This window comes from Anser cygnoides, chromosome 13, assembly GCF_040182565.1.
Source record: "Anser cygnoides isolate HZ-2024a breed goose chromosome 13, Taihu_goose_T2T_genome, whole genome shotgun sequence".
In the NCBI taxonomy this organism is placed as follows: Eukaryota; Metazoa; Chordata; class Aves; order Anseriformes; family Anatidae; genus Anser; species Anser cygnoides.
This window is the reverse complement of record NC_089885.1, coordinates 3,427,448-3,449,874: the sequence shown is the minus strand read 5'-3', so window position 1 is coordinate 3,449,874 and position 22,427 is coordinate 3,427,448. Positions and strand designations below refer to the sequence as shown.

The window sequence follows — 22,427 nt, the reverse complement described above, 5'->3', positions numbered from 1 at the left end:
TGTAGATTTAACTTTAATAAGTTCATGAAAAGTAAACTTTGAATACCAGGCTACCAAAGCTTTAAAGTTGATGCTATTAAAAGCAGTGCAACATCATAATGCTGGTTTCAACCAAGAGTAAATTTTGGAAACTTTTTGTCAGGAAGAGTGATTGGCAGCATGTTACATGTTTGAAATATCTGAAGGCACTCGGAATTTAGGTGAAAATACAGCACTCCAGACTGTTAACGTAAGGAGTTTCTAGTGGTATCCCCTGATTTAACATGCAGGATCAGTCTGTTGATGTTTTTAACAGCAAGTAGTATTTTGCAATTGTGTAAATGATAGTGCCAACAACAGCTGACAAAGTTTGCATCACCAATCCAGAAAAATGTTGGATCAAATGGTCTGTTTAGATATGTTTATAACCTAAGAGATGCCTAGAATTTTCACTATTTACTATTTTTCTTTTTTAGATTTTTGTGAATTTATCAGCCTTCTCACCTAGAAACATTTGAGTTGCAGTTGCAATAAAGGTAAAGACTGACTTGTTTTTTGGGTACTAGTGAGCAATCAGATTGATGATAACTGGGGAATGGGCACTTAAATAATCCTTACCAAAATCCTGCGACAGTGAACTTTGTCCTAGCATCACTACTATGATCAGTCCAAGTAGTGATAGACTTGGAGTGAGGCCTCTGTTTCTAAGTTGATGGAAAGATTTTCTAACAAAATGAGCTTTTTGAGTATCACTGCATTTGCTAACAAATAAAATTCTGTTTTTTGTTGCTAACCATAATTTGCTATTGTGATTATTCTGTCCCTTTTACAGAGCAAAAACATTCCTAAAAGTAAGCTGAAGAAATGGTCAACAATGTCAGTTTATTCCTCTCCCTTCCTTCAAAAATCAAGTCTAAGACTGGTTTACTGTCTGGTTGATTTAGTGCTGTACAAATAGTTTATTGCTTTTGCAATTGCTACTGTGACTCGTGCTTTATTCTTATTAAAATGATCCAGTTCCCTAAATGTTAAGCCATGCCATCAAGTTTAGAGATTCAGCTGTGTGGTCTGTGCAAGCAGTCACTCAGATTTTTGTTGTCTGAGCTAGCAGGGTTTGAACAAGCCCTTTCAGGAAGTTCTGCAGATGCCTCGTGCTCCCAGGTGGTGCCGCGGGGTAGGACCTGTCAGCGGAGGCAGAACCGGGTGGTGACAGGGCTACACGCCGTGCTGGCAGAGCTGCCTTGCTCTGCTGTCTCTGCTTTGAGCTCTTACTTTGAGCCCATGAGAATGACCCAATCCTGTAAACACATCCTCTGCTGTTTTGCAGAAGTTCCTTGAATATTTTGGACTAAGAATATCAAAAGCTACCTGCCTCTGAAATTGTACGTGTTACACAAGCACGTTGGTGTCTGTGAATAAAAAGTGCCAACGCACTTTTATAAATGTGACCGGTATTTGTGTGGCACAGGTTTTTTTTTAGCCAAAAAACAAAACAAAAACCCCACATTGTTTCAGAGGTCTTTTTTTCCTCTTTTTTTTTCTTCTTTTTTTAACCTTTCTTTCTCTAAGAATTGTGCTAGTCTCTGTATTAATCTCCTGTCTTGGTGTGAACAGTTGTTTGGAGTCCTTCTGCATTTTTTGCCCCATGATGGTGGCATTACAGTGCTCAGAAGATTGAGCAAAATAATACTCAAAGCTGTTAAATCTAAAAACTTTAATCTCCACATTACTGTGTAAGAGAAAATGTCCTGAAATGTTTGTTCATCTTTCTTCCTCTTTGAAGTGTAGCTAAACTCAAAGAACTGTTACAATACAGTAAGTCAGTAAGACTGTCTTCTCTGGTAGAAAATGCCATGACCAGTGTTATTTCCCTTGCTGCTGGGTAAAACCCCAACTTCCCTGACTAAACTGGTACATACTGCATGAATTAATACGCTGCATTTATTATCCGTGTACAGCTCATCTTTGGAGTATACCCTGAGATTGTCCAAATAAAAATTAATGCCTGAATTGCCAAATAATGTTATTAAAATAGCTGTACCCTAAACATCTCCATGTATCACTAAGCACAACATGGAAGTAGCAAAAAGCAAGTTCACTAACAAAACATTTAAAGTGAGTAAAAAGTTGCAGTTTAAAGCCCTGCCTTAGGTGAACCTTTACCTGTGAATTCCAGCTGTGTACCTAGAGATGACAGGTATCTAGATAAGGATCTAGGTATGTTTGACTGGAAGGTGATAGGACAGGTTCACTGTGTACCAAGCAATGGATTATGCTCCAACTTAGCTAAAATTAAGACCAGAGGGAAATTCACTTCCTTAAACAGACAAAACACATCATCGCTGTTTCCCTGGAAATTACTGTGATTATGCAGAAGATTAAAATATGCTTGCTTCCAATGCTTTTAACTTTCATTGACTCTCAAACCACTTTCCTCCGCAGCTTAACTAGTTACATGGTGAAAATAAAAAAGCAGAGATGGCTCATGCTTGAAATCTCGGGGGCATCCATTTCAAATGTCCGTGGGTGGGGACTCTTTTCTTAAACTTGTGTTTTTAAGTGCACACTCAGGCATCTGTATATCAGAAAATCTGCGTGGAAAACATTTCTCAAAATTGCGAATTAAAAAATGCCTCATTCTTTTTGCTTAGTCACAGCAAAAGGAGGAATTTGTGTTAGGATTGTGAACTCCAAAGAGAAAAGTGAAAGTGTATTGCCTAACTCTGGTGCTCCTCTTGTTGACAGTCCCCACAGAATTTTCAAAACCCCATACAGACTTCAGAAAATTCCTTCCCCAACCCGCAGCACACTTTTTTTGTAGGCAGAAGCCTGCTGATGTAGTATACGAGCAGGAACATTTACTTCCCTTCTTTTCATCCCCCCTTTTTTCTTTCTTTTTTTTGGTTATGTATGTAATTCATTTTACTACCTGAATTATGACCCGTGTCAGGGAAGAAAGCAAGCTAATGCCACAGATAAAAGACAATGCAGTCTTTGATAAGAAGGTTAAATATAAAGTTGGTGGCAGTATTTCTTGTTGAAATGAAAACTGAAGAGACCCTATGTTTTTCTGAACTAATACAGAACAGTACGTGGAACTTCAGTCTGGCTTAATTTGCCCAACAGTCGCTCCTGGTAAGATATTTAAGAAGAAGAATATAATCTGTCAGGGTAACTACAGTAAAAGGGAGAAGCTGTTGGAGCACATTACTGTGTTCAGATTTCAGAGGAGTGCAGGAAGTTAATTGCACTGGAATCCTTCAATGGAGCATTAAGACGGGATTATGATGGTATCTGCCATTACGCTGCATGCTTGGCTGGCAGACTGGGCTTCTGTTCATGCACTTTAGCATTTTAATGTTTGAGTTGCTCCATTCACAAAAAGGTTATTACAGAGCAATGCTGATACATTTCAGGAAATTTATTAATATAGGAAGTAGTTTTTAACATCCGGCTCTCCTCTGTTCATGTTACTAAGCTAAACAGACGTATCAGCTGAATCCTATTTTAAAAAGAATGATTCTGTGTTTGCTGTCTCTTAATTTTTGTTCTTACGTAGTAATGGAGTCATGCTACTACTTTATTTTGTGTTGGTAAATGCTGTTTTACTTTTTAAGTATTTCTAATGCATCATCACAAAAGTATGTACAGTTTCTTCTGGGTCATGCTGTGCAGATGTTTGGTAAGATACCAAACATGAGGTCAGCAAGTAAGTGTTTGCATTTAACCTGTGTAGCTATGACAGTATCAATGATTATTTTTTTTGGCTTGTTGAGTAAAATGTCATTAACATTTGTTGTCCAGGCCTAATACCATGACTTGGTCGGTCTTAACTTGAATGCAAACGCTTGTGCATTCATTGAAACAGTTGTACCCAACAAGGATAAACATAAATGCATCATCTCTGGATAAATATTAAAACATTTTTTATCCAGGAAGATTATTTGCTGTATTCCTTCATTTTTACTTGCAAAACACAAAGCACCTGTTGTCCTAATTGCCTTATGTTGTGGAAGGATGTTGTTGAAATAATTACTATAAGCACAGGATAATGTCTTGAGGGGACATGAGCACCCTATGTCCATGGATATCTTCCTAATACTGATGATAAATCAAAAATGGATAAAAATGAATGTTTAATAGACCCAGGAAAGCAGCTGGCAACTAGAAGCAAAACAGTAGTTAGAAATTGCAAATGTAACTTACGTATCTGCAGTAACCCCCCCCCAACACATTCATTCCATCTGACTTTGAAGATTGTAAAGCACCATACGTTACTTATTTACTTCTAATGTTTCCTGAAAATGCAGGGAAAACTGAGTTCTTAACTTTTCCATATTAAAAAAAAATGGCTTTGATTAAATTCTCACTTTGTTGGGAGTGTTCTGATTCGGAAAGCAAAGCAAAAACTATTCATTGACTGCTGAGTGAGGTGAACTCACGGCAGAGTTTAAGAAGTTACCAGGAAGAAGTAAGTCGTGTGAGTGTTGCTAGTCCCTTCCAATGCAAAGCAAACCAGCTTGACGTGAAATAGCACAGAACATCATGCCAGTATTTAGATGCCTGTGTTCCATACAGGAAAAAAAACAGTGGGAATGTTATCAAGTTCAGTGTGGAGTCTCACTTGTGCTTTTGCATTGTTTTACTTCTCCCTTTTCTAGCTGAAGTGTCTTTCTTTGGCCTGCAGCCAGTATCTTCAATCACATTTTCAAGTCAGAATCACCCTTAAAAAGGTTCTAAACATACACTGGTTATCAAAATTAGGTTTAACCGCTTCCTTGTAGTTACATATTCTGCTAGAGACTGCACAAACAGCCCGTGATACGGACCCATTTTTTTGTAATGCATAACTCCAGTTTGAATATAAATTGTTTTAGGAGATTCGTGGAGACCTGGGGTATAGAATTTCTCAAGGATGGTGCATTTTTTGCCTTAAGACTCAGGCAAGAAAACTTATGGAAGATGCAGAAAATAGGGCTTCTGTATTTGTAGGTCTCGAACTTATTTGATCTTCTAGACCACATAATCCAACAATTTTAGGAGTCCTCTACTTCTGTATTTTTGCAAAGCAGCTTGCTATTGAGACAGAAGCAGAAAATGAAAAGATGATGATAACTTAAATCTCACTAGTTGGATCATCAGCGCCATTGAAGTCGCAAGTTCTCCATTGCAAAATGTTTTTTTAAACACAGACTCGTAACTAGGCAGTCTATACGTTAATAATCTTCTTCCCTGGTGTAATAACAATTCTTAATCAACTGTGTAGGTAGTTTTTGGTGAACTTGCATGGCCACAGTCCTCTGAAATTTGTCCTTGGTCATACTGCTTGCCTTTTCATGTGCTTATTATTAAAAGTTGGGTGAAACACTACAAACGCCTAGCTTTGCTGCTGAATCACAGAAGAGTAACGCTTGCCATAATGCCTGATGAGTCTCAGTTGTATGTTGAGATGTTTAAATCAGGCTGAAATACGTCTTTATTTCTGTATGTTTTCCTTCTTAATTTTTGTACCCTGTAGACAGTGTATTTTGTAGCTGTTGGAGGAGTCTTGAGGCAAAATCAGTATTTTTCAGTTGAGTGTTTTCTGGTTTTCCATCCTCTTCTGAAGTACTGCGTATTCAAGCCAGCAAAAACGACTGTGTTCATTTCCTTTAACAAAAATGCCAGTGAGACAAAAGGTTGCCTTTCACTTCCTTTACCACAAACCCAGCGTTTTAACAGCTGAGCTTGCTGTTAGTTAAATTGAGTGCTAGCATACACAGACTGTAGTATAAATTGGATTGGCTTGTGACCTTGTCCGCCCAAGGTTTGTGATCAGGTTACAGCACAGGCTGAGCGCAGGCTGGTAAGGGAGGAAGTGTTGGAGTGAATGAGCCGAAGGTACTCACCGTGTGCGTTCTGCACAGTTTAATGAGGAAAAGTAACAAGAGGTGGGCCTGGAGGAAATACTTTCCTGGGTCAGTGGGTTCTCAGGGGACAGTTCTCACCTGTGGATTCCTGCCTTGGCCTTCTATGTTTTTTGCCTTTGGGGCACACAATCAGGCCTTATCTTTTCCCTAAATATTTGCTTGCCCTTATGCTACCATTAGAAGAGACAGTTTCACATCAGCCTGCTAGATAATTAGGAAATACAGGGTAAGAATGGCTGGTCTGCTTTCTGTTACAGTTGTGCTGGAAGTTGCAGCAACAGATTTATGATATTTGACACTTACAAACTGATTTATTTTCACTTTTCTAATTGACATTAACTGCATATATGTTCTGAGGCAGTAAAACAGCAATGATTCATTTTTTTCTTGAAAACAAAAATGTGATTTTCATTTAGCAGCTAAGTAAAATCATTGCATTAACATTTTATCACTCAGCAGTAAGAGAAGCAAGACTTCCTAATACTACTTGTGGTTTAGCTATTTCATATAGAATCTATATTTAAGAAGGTTCTCCAGACTTCTGTCAGATCTGCTATATCTGACTTCCCCCTCTCCCTCTTTGTTCAGACATAGGTACTACTATTTACACTATAGACATAACAAGAGCTCTTGAAAACTCTCAAGATTTGGAGCCACTACTGCATTTACAGAGCACAGAAGTATTTCTGAAACTTGCAGGCATTACTGTGGAGCTTTTCATTGCCCCTTGACGTACAAAATTGTGTAAGAGGAAGATGTTTAGAAATCTGCCTGTGAGAAAGGAACAAAAATTGAACCTTGTGTACTTTTTTTTCTACCATGAGTAACTTGCATTGATATTGGCAGAGTTTGTTTTTATAAAAAAAATGATATGATCTAAACACTCAATCATCTCCTTTAGTTTTTATTCTTTCAGTCTTTCTAACCCCAAAAGAGTTGTAATTAGTCACAACATTCTTCTCTTCTGTAGAAATATTTTTATTCTTCTGTGTGACAGGTATAAACTTGGAAAATCAAAATTTGTAAAGAGCCTGGTAGTATGCGCTTTTTTTTTTATTGTGTTTAAGCTTGCTGCTTCTTTTTGACAACACAGTATTTCTCGGGCTTTCTGTACTTTCCTTTTTAAATACTAAGCTCTGAGTTCCAGTACAGGAACAAATTCAAGACTAGTAGATATTGATTAAAATCCTTTCCAAAACCAGACTTTAATTAATACCCAATGTATTTATTTTTCCACTTATAAATTATGAATGTGTATTGTGCTTTCCAAAACGCTTCAATCTGCCTAAATGCTAGAGAAATGTGAACCGTTGTTACTTATTCATACTGGATTGTTTTGGAAGATTTCAGTACTTCCTGAAAGGAGTCAACCTTAAATAATTATGTTAAAGCCAGAATTGTGTCTCCATTTGAAGTTGCAAAGAGCTCAGTCATAGGAGAACCAGGATTTCCTCCAGTGTTGCTTTTAAATTAAACAAGCTTCTTACGTTGCAGATTTCTTTTTTTTTAATCTAAAATGCTCTCCTTTTCCTGTCTAATGTTATCACTCTTACTAGAAGACTTTTTCTTAACATAATGAAAATACATTTAAGAAGTTGCAATGAATGTTTCAAATGGATCAGAAGTTTGTTTTCATCTAATAATGAGATGATATAGTAATCTGGGTCCCTGTCAAGCTTCTTAATGCGAGAGGAAGAACAGTAAACACTGTCATTCATATACTTTCAATACTAAGCCTTTACAGCGTTTCAGGTTTGGCTAATTAAAGCCTTTCCTCATGAAGATAATAATTGCTGCCTTATTAAAATTAAACTGCATAGGATAAGATTTCTAGCCACAGACACTTTAGGTTTTGAGTTACACTCAGAAATGGTAGTTGTATGTGCAAAAGCTGGATATGTTGTTTCTGTGCTGTTTGAATACTTGAATGGAGAGAAGACAAAGGCATTTCCTCTATGAATAGTCACCTCCAGGGGTATAAACCCCTCTCCTTGTTCCCTACACACACTTGTGCTCTTACTTAGTCCTATAAGCTCGTATGACTACTTAAAAGCTATTTTTTGTTTATATGTGTGTATATATATAAATAGCATAGTTGTTACTTGTTACTTTTATTTTCAGTTAAATTAATGAAAAGTTATGAAAAGAACCTGTCTTCTGATTACAAACTTTGTTCCACGGCCCTGACTCCCAGACAAGAGTAAAGGGTTGCATGTTATCTGTCGGAAGCTTTTAATTGAAAATATCGAAGTCACGTTACACCCAAAGAACATCTCTTCCATCTGTGGCATAAAATACAGTACTGGTGCTTGTATGAGCATTCACATCGGTTACTTGTTCTCTGTAGCAAACGTGAACTATAGAATTTTTGTAACCCCCCAGCATGTACTACTACGAAGGGAAAGATTACCTCATGAATGAGGTTGCAGAAATGTACGCTGTAACATACCACTGCAAATGACAAATGAACTTCAGTCTGCAGAATTGCCGTTTCAAAATTGATAGAAGAAGCCTACTCACTTGAGGAAAATGTTTTGGAAATGCTGAAAACACAGCTATCTAGAAGAGAAACTACGTCTGGTTTTGATTTGTTTTGTTATCTTAGGCTTTCTTAGTCATGCCTGACGCACGCTTATTGCTGGGAACATGCGTCTCCTACATCAGGAACTGGAAGCTCTGCTGTTTCCAAAATAGATAGATAAGCTTCCAAATATTCTACTTAAATTGCACAATTAAAGGAAATAATAAATTTTGTAAGTCAGTATAGAATATTACATATTCTAAATATTCTCATATTACATAATAGCTGCGTATGGGTACAGTGACATTTTTTAATGTGACTACACTTTCATTTGGGAGCAAAGTTTACGGAGAACTATTACTTCGGTGGCAGCATGCATTTGGCTTGCCTCACAGCTGTCCTTGATTGTGCATTGATATGAACATTACATCTCTCATTGTCCCTTTCTCTCAAGGACTAATTAAACTTAAAGACAGTGGAGGCATAAAGTATAATTTGAATAGCTAAGTTTGGCTTCTAACCAAATGGAATTGTTGTCTAGGTACATCTGCAAGTTCATTATGTCAGCCTGTTATGCATTATATTTAGAGTATGATAAATATTTATTGGGCATGAGTGTAGGACAGTGTAACGTCATAGGCTAGTCGTCTTCAGGAGCGTTAGGGGAGAGATTCTAAGAACAGCAGTGGAAATAATGCTTTCCTGCATAACATCCTTTCTGCAGGGCAAAAAATACCCAATCTCTAATACCTTTTTTTTTCTGTTTTAATAGAGATCTAATTGACACTGAATAAAACCCGGCCATCACTGTCAGATAGCTTGTAAGTATACATATGTGTGAAAATGTGTGTATGTGCGTGTATGTGTCTTTTTCTGTGAGTATGTTCAAAGGAAAAGGTCAAGTGTTTCTTCTTGGGTCTTAGCAAGTTTTTCCAGCGATTTCTGTTAAGAATTCCAGCTTATTTATGTCAAAATAGAAGCACTTTAAATTGCCACAAATGTGTACAGATTAGCTAAGCTCCCTGTTTATAAACACTTTTTAAAGTATTTCAAATTAATCTGAAATTTCAAGATGAATGAAATGCAACCTTTAACGTTTGCTTATGTGAACTTTAACATAACTGGCTGCAAGTGTACAAAGTGTGTTTGTACGTGCACTTCACTCAAATGCTAAAGGCAATTTCAACAGGGTACCAGTTTTAGGACAAAACAAACCTCGCCCATTAAGACCCTTTAATCATAATTTTATTATTTCAGGCAGTATTTAGAACATTCTGATGAGGTTTCTGTGTTAGTTTTAGCACTATGGCTGGCTTTTGTTTTAAATACAAGCACAACTGCTTCCTTTGGATCACTGAATTAACTGGAATGAAAATACCACACAAGATTTGTAATGTAAACCGGTGACCTTCATTTTAGAGAACTGGAGCTTGGGAAAGTAAAATGATATGCCTTCTGCTGAGGTTTGACTGTTTGATGACTAGTTGATGATGAAGAGGTTAACTAAGGCAGACTAAGCATGTAAGCTTTGAAAAGAATGTAGAATTTTCTTTTTTTTTTTTTAAGAAAGTATGCAGAACACCCTTTTTTTCTGAACAAGTCTGAGCTTAGTTTCATACTTTACACTATCATTCAGTAGCAACTTGAGATTACAAGTTTTATTAAAAATATAACAACAAGGTGATGATGTTCCTTTTAAGTATCTGAAGATCTCTTAATCTCGTATTACGTTAAATGGTGATGATATTGGCTACAGCACAACTGCAGATAATGGAATTCTTATTAAGAACTCCAACAACCTATTAATACATTTCTGTTGTGCTGTTAATAGCAGCTGTCTTGTTTAACCTGAAATGTTAATTGTAGCCTCCCTCACCTGAGGTGGCAAGTACATTAATAAAGGTACATTTTGAGGTGTGCCTACGTTCTTTTAATTCCTGATGGAGCCCTGAAAATTTCCCTGTTCTCATCCATTCCGTTTACCAGATTTTGTCTGTGAAAGACTGGGCTTTGCTATAAGCTAGTCAGTATTTACTTCCCTGTGTCTGAGCTCCTTCTCTTTTGCTAGTGCACCTTTGCCTGTTATTTTTCCTGTCGTGTGCATTGTTCGTGTGTTTGCATGCTGTGTTTGCATGCCATCCAGATGAAGATAAGCACCTATGTCTTTTATGTGCCAGTAGAGACTAGTTACAGGCAAGCGGACTAGCCGCAACTGTGGTTCGTTATGATGGTTTTGTTTTTCTCCCATTTCAGTCTTTATTCAGGCCCAGTTCTCCTTAATGAAGACAGATTTCTGACATGCAGACAAAATCTTGCTAAATTGTGCTTTATTTTAAATTGGATTGCTTTTTCCATACCTGGAGTTCAGAAATGCACATATTGAAACAGTTGCTGGATTTTTTGGTTTCTTCTTTTAGGAGGGGGAAGAGATGCCAGGGGAGGGGAGAATCTATGTAATTGATCCCTTTCCAAGAATCTGACAATCATAGTCAAAAATTAGTAAATCAAAAATACAGTTGTTGTGGCAAAGTTAATAAAGCAATTTTGGAATATTCTGTAGCTTACATGTAGGTTTTTGAAGACTCTGTATCCAGATATATTTTAGTCTAAATATATGTTGATACAACATTCTGAAAGGCAGTAAGCAAACCTACTGTGTCACTCCATTGTAATACAAATATTTAGGGGGAAAACAACTGTTGACCTTTCCCGTAATTATGCAATTGTAGCATTACACAAGTAGCTTTAACACAATATTATGATGTGAGAGGACAGACTTTATCTCCACAGCCCTGAATTATTCCAACAGAGATACTGGGGAAAAGTCTTTGAAAAGTAAATATTTGTGGATGCAACAAACAAGTATGGAAAAGATTCATCCTCTTTAATCTTCCGAGCAGTACACTGCTGTATCATGCAGTCTGTTAAATCAGTTAATTCAGTCTCCTTGGTCTTGATGCATTTGAGGTGAAATCTTAAAGGATTAAAACTATGGACTGACTATAATATTACTAATTTAATTCTTTTTTTTTTTTTCTCCTGCTCTCTGCTTGGCTCTGGTCTTCACCCACAGGTGTCCACTGTTGGCTCTCAAAGGTTACTAAAATTTTAGCAGCTGCCTTGAAACAGAGCTACCTAAGCTTCACTTTACTGTTGCTTCTTCCTACGCCATACTGCACTGCTGCTTTTGCTCTTGCCTGCTTCAGAACACAATAAGAGATTTTCTTTTTTAAATACCTGCAATGAAACTTAGGCTAGAAGTATGCACCATTCTTTTGCTGCCTGTGTACTTGTTAATATCTGTGTACAGTATGCTTGTATTTATTCCATGGTATTTTCTTACCAACGCAAAGAAGAAAAAGGCTATGGCAAAGCGTTTAAAAGCTAAACCCATCTCGGACAAACCTGGAAGCCCCTACCGTTCTGTCACTCACCTTGACTCACTAGCAAACATAAACATTCCTGGAGCAGACACGTTGGACAAGCTGTTTGACCATGCTTTAGCAAAGTTTGGGAAAAAGGACTGTCTCGGGACCAGAGAAATACTGAGTGAAGAAAATGAAATGCAACCAAATGGAAAAGTGTTCAAAAAGGTAAAGCTTACAATTTTGTACTTAATTCTGATTCGGTTTTGAGCTGCTTTGCATCTTGCTTCACCAGCAGAGGCCTCATTAGTGGTCTTCCTTAGTCTTCTCTTTATGATATAAAATATCCAGTAGTTAAAGAATAACACGCTACTTGATGCACTATTTGTTCTGCTTCAAGCAAAATGAAAGCACTTGCGGTGTTAGGCACCAACTTAGGTAGGCAGGTAGTGCTGTACCAACAGCTTCTTGTAATCACAGGTGTGTTTTCTTTTGTTCCCTGCCCCAGTTAATCTTAGGAAATTACAGGTGGCTATCCTATGAAGAAGTAAATCAGAAAGTGAATCGCTTGGGGAGTGGACTGACTGCCCTGGGACTAACCCCAAAGAGTACTGTTGTCATATTCTGCGAGACCCGAGCAGAATGGATGGTTGCAGCTCTAGCCTGCTTCAAGTATAACTTTCCTCGTGAGTGCTGAACTTGTTTGCTTTGAGTATATTTTAGAACCATTCTGCAGCACAGCTTTGGCTGTTAAGAATTTCGAATGTTCCAATCCTGTCACTGATGGTATGAGAATTTAATAAACTTACTCTGCATGAATTTCCTTGCTCATACTTATGAGACTATTCTTTTTGATTCTATTGTAGCAACATTTTAGGTATTAGAATAACGGAAAGGTACAGATACTACTCAGGTTTTATAAAATATTCTGAAGACTCGGTGGTTGCATTTCCCCCCAGACTGTGGAATGTTTATAGCATTTCCTGTCTGTAATCTGACTTCTGCATCTGACACATGAAATGGCTATTGGAAGAGAGAAGAATAGTAATCAAAATTATATGCTAGTCTGAGGGTTTTTTTGTAACTTTTAAGTTGTTCAAGTTCATTACCATTATGTACATGCTTTTTTTTTTTTTTTTTACTTATTTAAGCAGTCAAATATTTAACCTAACCTGAGGCATACAAACTTCTTGGTGAAGTAGCAAAGGTTCCTACAGAGTAATGTAACTCTTTTTGTCCTTTCTATATGATCCCTACTTCACAGGAACATTAACCTCCTTTAATGTTTTTTGGAGGTTAAATTTGAGACAGTAGCACAATATTAAAGGAAAGTACTTTTCTCAGTAGAAAAGGTGAACTCCTCAGTGCCTGTGAGGCACTTAATGTCATTTCTGTGACCGATTGGGGTTAAAAATAATCTAGCACCACGAAAACCATTCTGATTCCTTAACCTGATTTTCTGCCCTGCCCCCATCAATAATTTCATGGAAACAAGTGAAGTAGCTGACACAGTGGCTGCATAAGCTGGCACTGCAGCTGAAAGAGCTGCTTGTAGGAGTGCACAGCTCTAACCAGTGGTGGTGACGCTGAACACCGCAGGACACCTCTCCCCCTGCGGTCTGGTTGCAGAGAGTTCAGAGGAAGAACACGTTCTTAGTTGCTTACAGTGCAACTGCATTTTTGTTGAGTTTTGGTTGGTCTCTGTTCCACAGAACTGTCCTCCTCATTCCGGAGATCACTTGTAGCATAACCTCCTGACGTGGGAAAATTAAAAACTGTTTGGTTTCCTAATTGGAAAATTCCCTATTGAGTTAATTTCCCCCTACCTCTCAGCCCCCTGCCCCCAGTAATGCACTGCAGTGAGCTATAAGGCATGAGCTTTTGTGTTTTGTATTATTTTAACTTTTCTTTTGTTCTCTCTCCCTTCAATGTAACAGTTGTTACGTTGTATGCCACCCTGGGTGAAGAGGCAGTAACCTATGGTCTCAATGAATGCGGAGCATCGTATCTGATCACTAGTGCAGAACTTCTTGAGAGCAAACTTAAGGTAATTTGGCACCAGCTTTACCTGCTTACGAGCAATCCTACAGTCACTTTACAGCGCAGTCAATGCTAACAGTTTCCTTTGTGTCCTGTAGGCTGCATTGCCACAAGTCTCCTGTCTTAAACATATAATTTATGTGGACAATAAAACCATCAATAAATCTGAATACCCTGAAAATGTGGAGATTCATAGTATGCAGACAGTGGAAGAGCTGGGAGCCAAACCAGAAAACTGTAAGTGAAGCACTTCAGAGAACTGATCGAGTAATGTTAACAGTGAAATCAGATGTAGTCTAAGAGGGCTGGGTAGCAGTAAAAACAAACATGCAGATCTCTAACAGGAAGGAAGTGGTAGATCACCAGTTCATCCTCTGGCTTCCTTTAAATAAGTGGATAATTTGTTTGATCCCTATTTAGTGTCCTGTACCTTTTGTTCAGGTTTCAGGTATTTCAGGATAAAGCTTACTTTCTAAAATACAGCCAGAATAACTAACTCTAAGACTCTGCCTTTGTTTTAGGAAGTGAAGTAGAATATGGTGCAGTGTTCCATTTTCTGCTCCTCCTACCTTTTATTCATCTTATTTTTCACTATTTGTCCTCAGAGGAGAAAGCACTCGTGGGTTTTTTGCTTATTGGCTTGGACATGTCTTTTTTCTGAACCTATCTGTGCCTAGAAAGCACCTTGAGCTAGAGAAACAACCATTACATAACCCTTGCTATGCTGGGCAGCCAGGAGCAACCCTAACATTGTCGTTAAGGAAGGAAAAAATCCAACCTCATCTCTTTTCCTTAACTCTGTGCTCTGCACTTAGCCAGATTTTCTATCTCCTGAAAAAGAGGAGATAAACTGGCAAAGGAGTTTTTTTGCAGAGAACTACACATTCATTACAACTGCTTATCTTTGATCAGCTTGAAGTCCTGATGCAGACCAACAGTTACTGTTTCGTTGTGTTGTAGTTGTTTTGAAAAACCCCTCTGCTTCCCTTGTAGACACTTCTGTTGCCTCTCTAGCTCTGAAAGCCATGAAAGCCTGATGAAATGACTTTCATCCTCAGAATAAGTGCCAAGGGATTAAAACAAAAATCAAAAGTCAACTGTTTTAAGTTTAAGCTGCTTGTTAGTGGAAAAGCAGAAAAGTAGTCTTCTCAGCTCCGTAACCCTGGCTTTGGAAGAGTGACTGACAGAAAAGCTGACTCACGGCTTTTTGTTTGTTTTCAATCTGTTGTTTCTCGCCAGTATTTCTCCCCTTCACTGCCTTTGACAGATTTACTGGATCTTCAGCAGGCTTTTTCTATGAAAATTCCAGACAGCTATAAAACGTAATGGTAAAAGTACCACCCAGATTGTGTAGATGCCCCAATACTGGTTACTCCTTTGGAAATCTGCCTTCCCTCACATCTTCTTAAAAGGAGACCACAACTCTCTTCATCACTCACTTCTGCAACCACGACTGACAACTTAGCAGCACATCGTACTTGCCTTTCCTGAAGTATCTATTTCACACTGGTTGACTACCGAAATTTTCCCATTGGTTAATTACAGAAATAAAAATTTATAAAGTATTAATGGAGTTTTTCTCTTGCATTTTGCAGCAAGCGTTCTGCCAAGCAGACCTGTTCCTACAGACTTGGCTTTAGTAATGTACACCAGTGGCTCTACAGGGAGACCTAAAGGAGTGATGATGCAGCACAAAAACTTGATAGCTGGAATGACAGGACAGTGCGAGAGAATACCTGGGCTGGGGTAAGAAACACTTGGTTGTCGTGTGTGTGCAGAGGTAAAACAGAACCTCCAAAAGTGCCTACGTTTATAGAAAGCCTGTTGCTGGCACCAGGTGTTAGCAAGCTCCTTGATTTCATTGTGAGCCCACTAATCTTTAATTTATATGAAGTAGGTCTTGTGTTTGTGAACCTACTCTGATCTTCTGTATCTTGTCCCACATGCTTTTTCTACTCTCCCTTTTTGTTTTCCTCTCACCCTTAGCTACAGGTATGTGATGGATTTTGCACTCTTTTATGCATTAAAAGACATCATCAGATAAAGAAATTCCTCATTTAGTCAACTTTTTTTGCTAGATGTTTTCAGGCAGCTAGAATCACTTCAGGAAGTATGCCAAAGCCTGCCACTTCCATTTATTTAGAGAGACCACTGCTGGATGGATAAGACACATACTGCAGAATCTGCTCAAGTATACTCCACTGAAACGGGGACAGAAATAATAAATTGCTTTGATTATAGTATAGCCAATTGCAAACACCCTCATTAATATTTTGAAGAAATTCTTCATGAATGTGGATGTCTTTGTTACTGCATTCACAAAGAATTTAATAGCCAAAATAACCTATGTTAAACTCCTTTCCTGGTAAGATATAAAAACACTTCTGACCTAATGCTGAAAGCTTCTGTAAAGTAACAGCTCTAAGGTTCTTCCTGAGAAATCTCTATTTCCTGAAATAAGCCTCTGTAAGTCAGTTATCAGCTCTTCACTAACTTATTTTAGAAGGAGATGCTATGATGATGTAAGGATTTGTAAATCACTGGTGATTCTTTTAAAATACTGATTTCATTCTTGATTTGGTACTGGGGATGAAACCTCCCACAAGGAGAAATGGCAATGGAGCAGCACTAAGGAAACTTTGAGTTTCCTAGAAAACAAGGCAGACCCTGTAATTCATACTGATTTCACTAAGGTAGGATTTTACCAATTTAGTTGATAAACTGGTTTAAAATCACACCTTTCTTGCATACAGAAGAAAAAGCCTCACTTGTGATCCGAGTTTAAAAAAACAACAAAAAACAACAAAACAAACCTAAATACAGCATAAAACAATTATGCAGTATTTTCAGTCCACTGTGCATCACTGTTAATTAGATAATCCTTTCCTTTACTAGACCCAAGGATACTTACATTGGTTATTTGCCCCTGGCCCATGTATTGGAATTGACAGCAGAAATTTCTTGCATCACTTACGGCTGCAGGATTGGATATTCCTCTCCACTTACACTATCGGATCAGGTGAGGAGGGGAAAAGGCAAAAGCAAACTTAAGCTTTCACAGTCTACATTCTTCTTGATTAGCTATTCTCTTCCAGTAAAGAAATGTTGATGTATATGGTACACTTCTGAAATATTTTTTTTTTCAGAAAATGATGCAAATTAACATTCCTGGTAGAACTAGAGCTGCAGGTCACGCCATATAAACGTTTATTTAAACTTTTGCTTTTATGATACTTACGAAATCTAAAAGCCTAATAAATGTGTATAGCATTATCTATTGGAATATCAGGATATGAACAGCTATTAATATACTAACTGAACATAAGACTGCTTAAAGTTATTTTAAGTTTTCAGTCTATTAGTTCTTTACCCCATTATCATAACTCTTCTATTTAGCTTTTTGCCTTATTCCATTTACCAATGAAGATAAATAAGAGCAAATTAAGCTAGAAAAGAAAGCTTCTGCACATTTTGCTGGTATAGAGACTGCACTGGACAAAAATCAACCAACCAAAAAAAATCAACACAAACCAACAACAAAAGCACACCACACCACAAAACACTCCTGGAGTTAAATGGAGGAGAGTGCAAGAACTAGAGGGAGGAAACAGAATAAAAAGTTATACAAGGTGGACTTGCTTTACCCAGTTGGACTTGTAAAACATCTGATATTTTGGTTGAAATTGCTGTTAATCAGTACTTTTTCCAATCATGATGGAAAACAATATACATTTTAAGCAGGAAACGTTATATGGAGTGAAAGGGGAAGAGATTTAAACAAATTATGTTAGCATGTCTCCCTCCCTTTTTGTCTTTCTTTGAAGAGCTGCCTGGTTTTCACCTTCATAAATTAACGTTTTCTCCTTATTACAGTCAAGTAAAATTAAGAAAGGAAGCAAAGGAGACTGTACTGTACTTAAGCCTACACTGATGGCAGCTGTGCCTGTAAGTATGCAGATGCATGTATGTTTAGCAAAAATGGTGCCTTCTGCCTTGTTCATGCTAGCATGCCTATCTACTGAGGTTTTTTTTCTTTTTTGTGTGTGTAAGAAACTCTTATTAACAGGCAAGGAAGTAGAATATAGAAATCCCAGTTGGCATTGCCTGAGTTGGAGAACTGATGCTGCAAACAAGCACAAGAATATACCTATGTTTAGGCCAAGACCCTTTTTGATCCAAAACTGTAAATGTTTTTTAGTAGTTTCAAGTGATGTTTTACTGGGCTTATTGAAGCAACAACAGGCCATAGAAGGTCTTTAGCATTCCCAGTCTGAAAGTTCCTTTTGCACAGGGAGAGAGCAGCATGGATTTGTCTAAGACTGACACTTGAAACAGACCAGTTTTTGGCAGAGATACAGAACTTAGCAAGTTAAGCTCTGCTGTTGCAGCTGTCAGGGTGCTTGCTTTTAGCTGCTTTGCCTGCAAGCAAAAAGTCTCGTGCTGTTCTCAGTGTAAGCAGGCCCCTGTTTAGTCTCCTCGTATAAGAAAAAAATGGTCCAGAGACTGCAACTGCTGTTTCTGCAGCTTATGTTAGCCTTTAGGTGACCAGGCTTCTCTATTCCCTAAGGTCTTGGTGCTATCAAAAAAAAAACCAAAAACCCACCCCGCAAATATTTGCTTCTTTCTGCTGCAAAAAGCTTCCATGTGTGCCCTGAAGTCACATTTCCCTCTTTTATGGTTATATCACAGCTGTAGCTCAGAAAACCAGTAGCATCCGCTTCTGCCACACTGGCAGGTGGGGTTGGGGGAGGAGGATTTGGTCTTAGTTAGGAACGTGGAGTTTTGATTGATCATGGATTTGGTTGTTCCGCAGACTCTTTTGTGAATAGCCAAAAGTTTTAAAATCAATTACTAACCTGCTTTTTAAAAAAATATTAATAATATACATAGGCTACATCTTTTTCTTAGTAATTCACTGAGTGAAAATTAATCACTTAGAGCCTCAACTTTTTGTAAAATAGCCATTTCAATTTATTTCTTAGGGAAAACTGAACTGTTAGACCGCTAGTAAAAAGTGTAAATTTAAAATATGAACATAACCCCTTTTTGGAAAGAAAATAAAAAAAGTGTATGGGCCAGAAAAAAAAAAACAAAAAAACAATTTCATGTGAATTAACTGCAGAACTGTGAAGCGCTAACAGTGATAATAGTGAACCCTGCCTAAATGTCTTGATTCCAGAGACTTACTATCATAAAAAAATGACAGAGTGGAAAATAAAATTGAAACTGATGACCCATTTTCAGTTGGCAGCATATAGGATCTAGACTCCAACAATCTATAGCAGAGAGGAAAGTCCTAGTAGGAACACAACTAACCTTGCCTGAGAAATATTTTGATTCCTAGCTGTATTGTCTCGTTTTTATCATCAAAATATGATAACATCACTAGTAATTAGAATGCATAAGGAATGAAAAAGAAAATTATAACAGAATCCAGAGGCACAAATATTCCTAAGTATTTAATTGGGTCAGAATGTTGCAATAGCTGTTAATTCTTCATTCTGGCCTTTATGATGCTGCATACCTTGTCATGCCATTGCAGTCTTTCCAAGAAGTTACCATGAATTCTGCTTTAAGATGAATCTGGCTTTTGGAAATTCTCTTGGAAAAGGAAGTGATGAAATGAAATTTCTTACTTCATTCCCTTGTGCTTGCCAGTTGCCACGAATAAAGCACAGCTTCAGGACTTCTAAGCATGATTCATCTTCCATGGCATATACAAAGCTTTAGCAGAGAGATTTAGCTAAACTTGAAGTCAAGGTTTTGTAAATCAGTTTGTCACGCTTTGGGTACAGATTAAGGTGTTCTTGATAAAACTTGCTGTTTCATTGTTTACATTATTACACTGTAACATTACCCAAGATTTGTTGCTGGGGTTGATAGAGAAGACATCTTTAGAACAAGGGGTGGGAAGTATTTTAAATGAAATCTGAGGTTTAGAAAGCAGTTTGCAGAAAAAGTAACTATGAATTACTGCAGTATGTCTGAAGATCCACAGTGGCTACTCACTCGCCCTTAACTTGTATGTATACCTAATTCAAGGCAAGTTTGCTAAAATAAGCTATATACTACAGCATGAGGGTTCTTCCTCTTAAGTGATACTGTTGTGAGGAGATCTAAGCAAGTGGAGAAAAGTGAGGTCACTGCTTTTTGTACTGTGTTTTCAACACTTCATTCCACCCATTTCAAACAGCTCCAAGCCACAGTGGTCTGTAAATTGACTGACTGATCACACATTAAAAGCATTAGAGTTTAGCACTGCTTCAGCAATGATGCAGGTATTTTCATTCTTGCTGTATTACCTGTTTAAAATGAAGAGTAATAGTTGTTTTTATTATTATTCGTAGCATGAAATTTGCAAATAGTAGTCTATGTGGTAATCTTCCTTGCTCTTTTGAACACTGTAGGAAATAATGGACCGAATTTATAAAAATGTCATGAGTAAAGTTCAAGAGATGAACTACATTCAGAGAACTCTGTTCAAGATAGGGTATGACTACAAATTAGAACAAATCAAAAGGGGATATGATGCACCTCTGTGTAACATGTAAGTATCAATCATGGTCAAGCTGCACTTTTTTCATTGTGACTTGTTAACGGTCTAAAAGAATAATCATCTGAACTATCTGACATAAGACAATTCTATTGCAACATGCAAATATGATCTAATAACTAAACTGAAATAATCCAGGTTCTTACAGGAAACAGAGGAGACATTTACTGGCAATCACAGAATATCCTGGGTTGGAAGGGACCCATGGGGATCATCAAGTCCAACCCTTGGCTCCACACAGGAATCAGACCCTATCATAGCCCTCCTTTAGATGCTGTCTTATTAGACAGCTTTATGTCCTTCTGATGTTGCATTGCCCAAACGTGCACACAGTGCTGGAGGTGAGGCTGCACCACACGATCCCTGCCCTCGCCCAGCTAGCCAGGCCGTGCTTGAGGCACCCCAGGTAGGGGTGGCCCTCCTGGCTGCCAGGGCATGCTGAGGCCTCGCCTTCACCTTGCATTCAGAATGCCCGGGTCCCTTTCTGCAGGGCTGCTCTCCAGCCTCAGAAGGACTAATCTTCAGAACAGGTGACTAGGTAAATGTTCACTGGATTTCCTTTTTTTTTTTATTGATAGAATCTGATGTCTATTTAGGTAGCGTATAGGAATTCTGCCATCTTCAAATGTTACACAGGAGGTAAGGTTTTTGATTATCCCTGCTGTCCACTAAAGTCCGTGAATGATTAAGTTATTTTTAAGGTGTTTCAGGTAGGAAGAAAGATTGTTTCTTATTTCTTTTATAAAAGTGATCTGAGTGAACGATCCTTAAATACTTTTTCCCTTCTTTCAAGGCTGTTGTTTAAGAAAGTCAAGGCCCTACTAGGAGGGAATGTCCGCATGATGCTTTCTGGAGGAGCACCACTTTCGCCTCAAACACAAAGATTCATGAACATCTGTTTTTGCTGCCCTGTTGGTCAGGGCTATGGATTAACAGAAACATGTGGAGCAGGAACAATTACAGAAGGTAGTTAAAAAATTCTGGGAATACATTTTTTATATATATATATATATTTTTTTTTTTAAATAAATATTTTCTGTTTTTTTTAAGGTAAAGTCAGAATAGCTGTAGCTCTTATCTCAAGTTACTTTACTGCAGTTAAGCTGTCTTCCTGTCTATGGTTTGAGTTTATATTTCAACATGAAAAAAATCTTTGTGTTCTTCCTTGTTCTTTCCCTAAGTTGCTGATTATAGCACTGGCAGAGTTGGAGCTCCTCTTATTTGCTGTGAAATAAGATTAAGAGACTGGCAAGAAGGTGAGCATTAAGTGTTTTAACTTCAGAGCAACTAATTCTGTTAAACTAATATATATACTAATATAACTATTCCTGTTATAAGCTGTTTTCCTTGCCTATCTGCTTGGCTAGGTATCGCATATGAAGTAACTGCTCTTAACCTTTGATAGTAGCTGTTATTTTGTGTGCATGCTTTAACCTGAAGTTTCAAAACATTTTGTTGGCAGTAGAATACATGACCTGAAAATAATAGTGTGCGGATTTCTGTTTTGTTTTCAGGGGGCTATACTAACAGAGACAAGCCTAATCCTAGAGGAGAAATAATAATTGGTGGACCTAATGTCTCAATGGGCTATTTTAAAAATGAAGAGAAGACAACAGAAGATTTCTCCATTGATGAGAACGGTCAGAGGTGGTTTTGTACTGGAGATATAGGAGAATTTCATCCAGATGGGTGTCTGCAGATCATAGGTTGGCCTCACTTTTTGCTATCTTAATCTACTGCAAGATCTTGACTGAACATAATTGTAAGCATGTTATTAATCCTGTTGGCTTTGACAGGCCTTATGTTACTCAAGGTTACCTGCTTGCAAAATCACAGTATAAAACACATTCCCCAAAGTCTCCACAATTATAAGAAAATTTTGGAAGTGGTGTTGTTTCATATAATGTTAGTACTATTTAAATTCAGCACACAAGCTTTGAGGAGTAAATGTAAGATTAATATTTTGGTATTCATTGCAAAGCTTTAAAATTACAATCTCCGTAACTTCCATACATGTTTTGTGACAAGAAGTGTAGTGCTACATAAACTTCTTTACAGAA

At 37.7% G+C, this 22,427-nt stretch overlaps 1 protein-coding gene across 12 annotated transcripts in view; it reads left to right on the top strand.

The window, feature by feature from the left end:
- Positions 1 to 22,427, top strand: part of ACSL4 (acyl-CoA synthetase long chain family member 4) — a 39,149-nt gene that overhangs the window by 11,512 nt on the left and 5,210 nt on the right. For 4 of the 12 annotated variants that reach the window (XM_048070781.2, XM_048070779.2, XM_067004890.1 and 1 more), the window contains exons 2-14: positions 456 to 515; positions 9,182 to 9,230; positions 11,763 to 12,002; positions 12,283 to 12,460; positions 13,712 to 13,821; positions 13,913 to 14,051; positions 15,410 to 15,560; positions 16,710 to 16,833; positions 17,688 to 17,759; positions 20,222 to 20,361; positions 21,161 to 21,333; positions 21,549 to 21,623; positions 21,882 to 22,073. In XM_048070781.2, the coding sequence (XP_047926738.1) occupies positions 11,775 to 12,002; positions 12,283 to 12,460; positions 13,712 to 13,821; positions 13,913 to 14,051; positions 15,410 to 15,560; positions 16,710 to 16,833; positions 17,688 to 17,759; positions 20,222 to 20,361; positions 21,161 to 21,333; positions 21,549 to 21,623; positions 21,882 to 22,073 (1,582 nt within the window). In that variant the 5' untranslated portion in view covers positions 456 to 515; positions 9,182 to 9,230; positions 11,763 to 11,774. Of the gene's footprint in view, positions 1 to 455; positions 516 to 9,181; positions 9,231 to 11,482; positions 12,003 to 12,282; positions 12,461 to 13,711; positions 13,822 to 13,912; positions 14,052 to 15,409; positions 15,561 to 16,709; positions 16,834 to 17,687; positions 17,760 to 20,221; positions 20,362 to 21,160; positions 21,334 to 21,548; positions 21,624 to 21,881; positions 22,074 to 22,427 lie in introns of all 12 variants that reach the window. The other 8 variants (XM_048070776.2, XM_048070774.2, XM_048070775.2 and 5 more) reach the window with 4 other exon arrangements.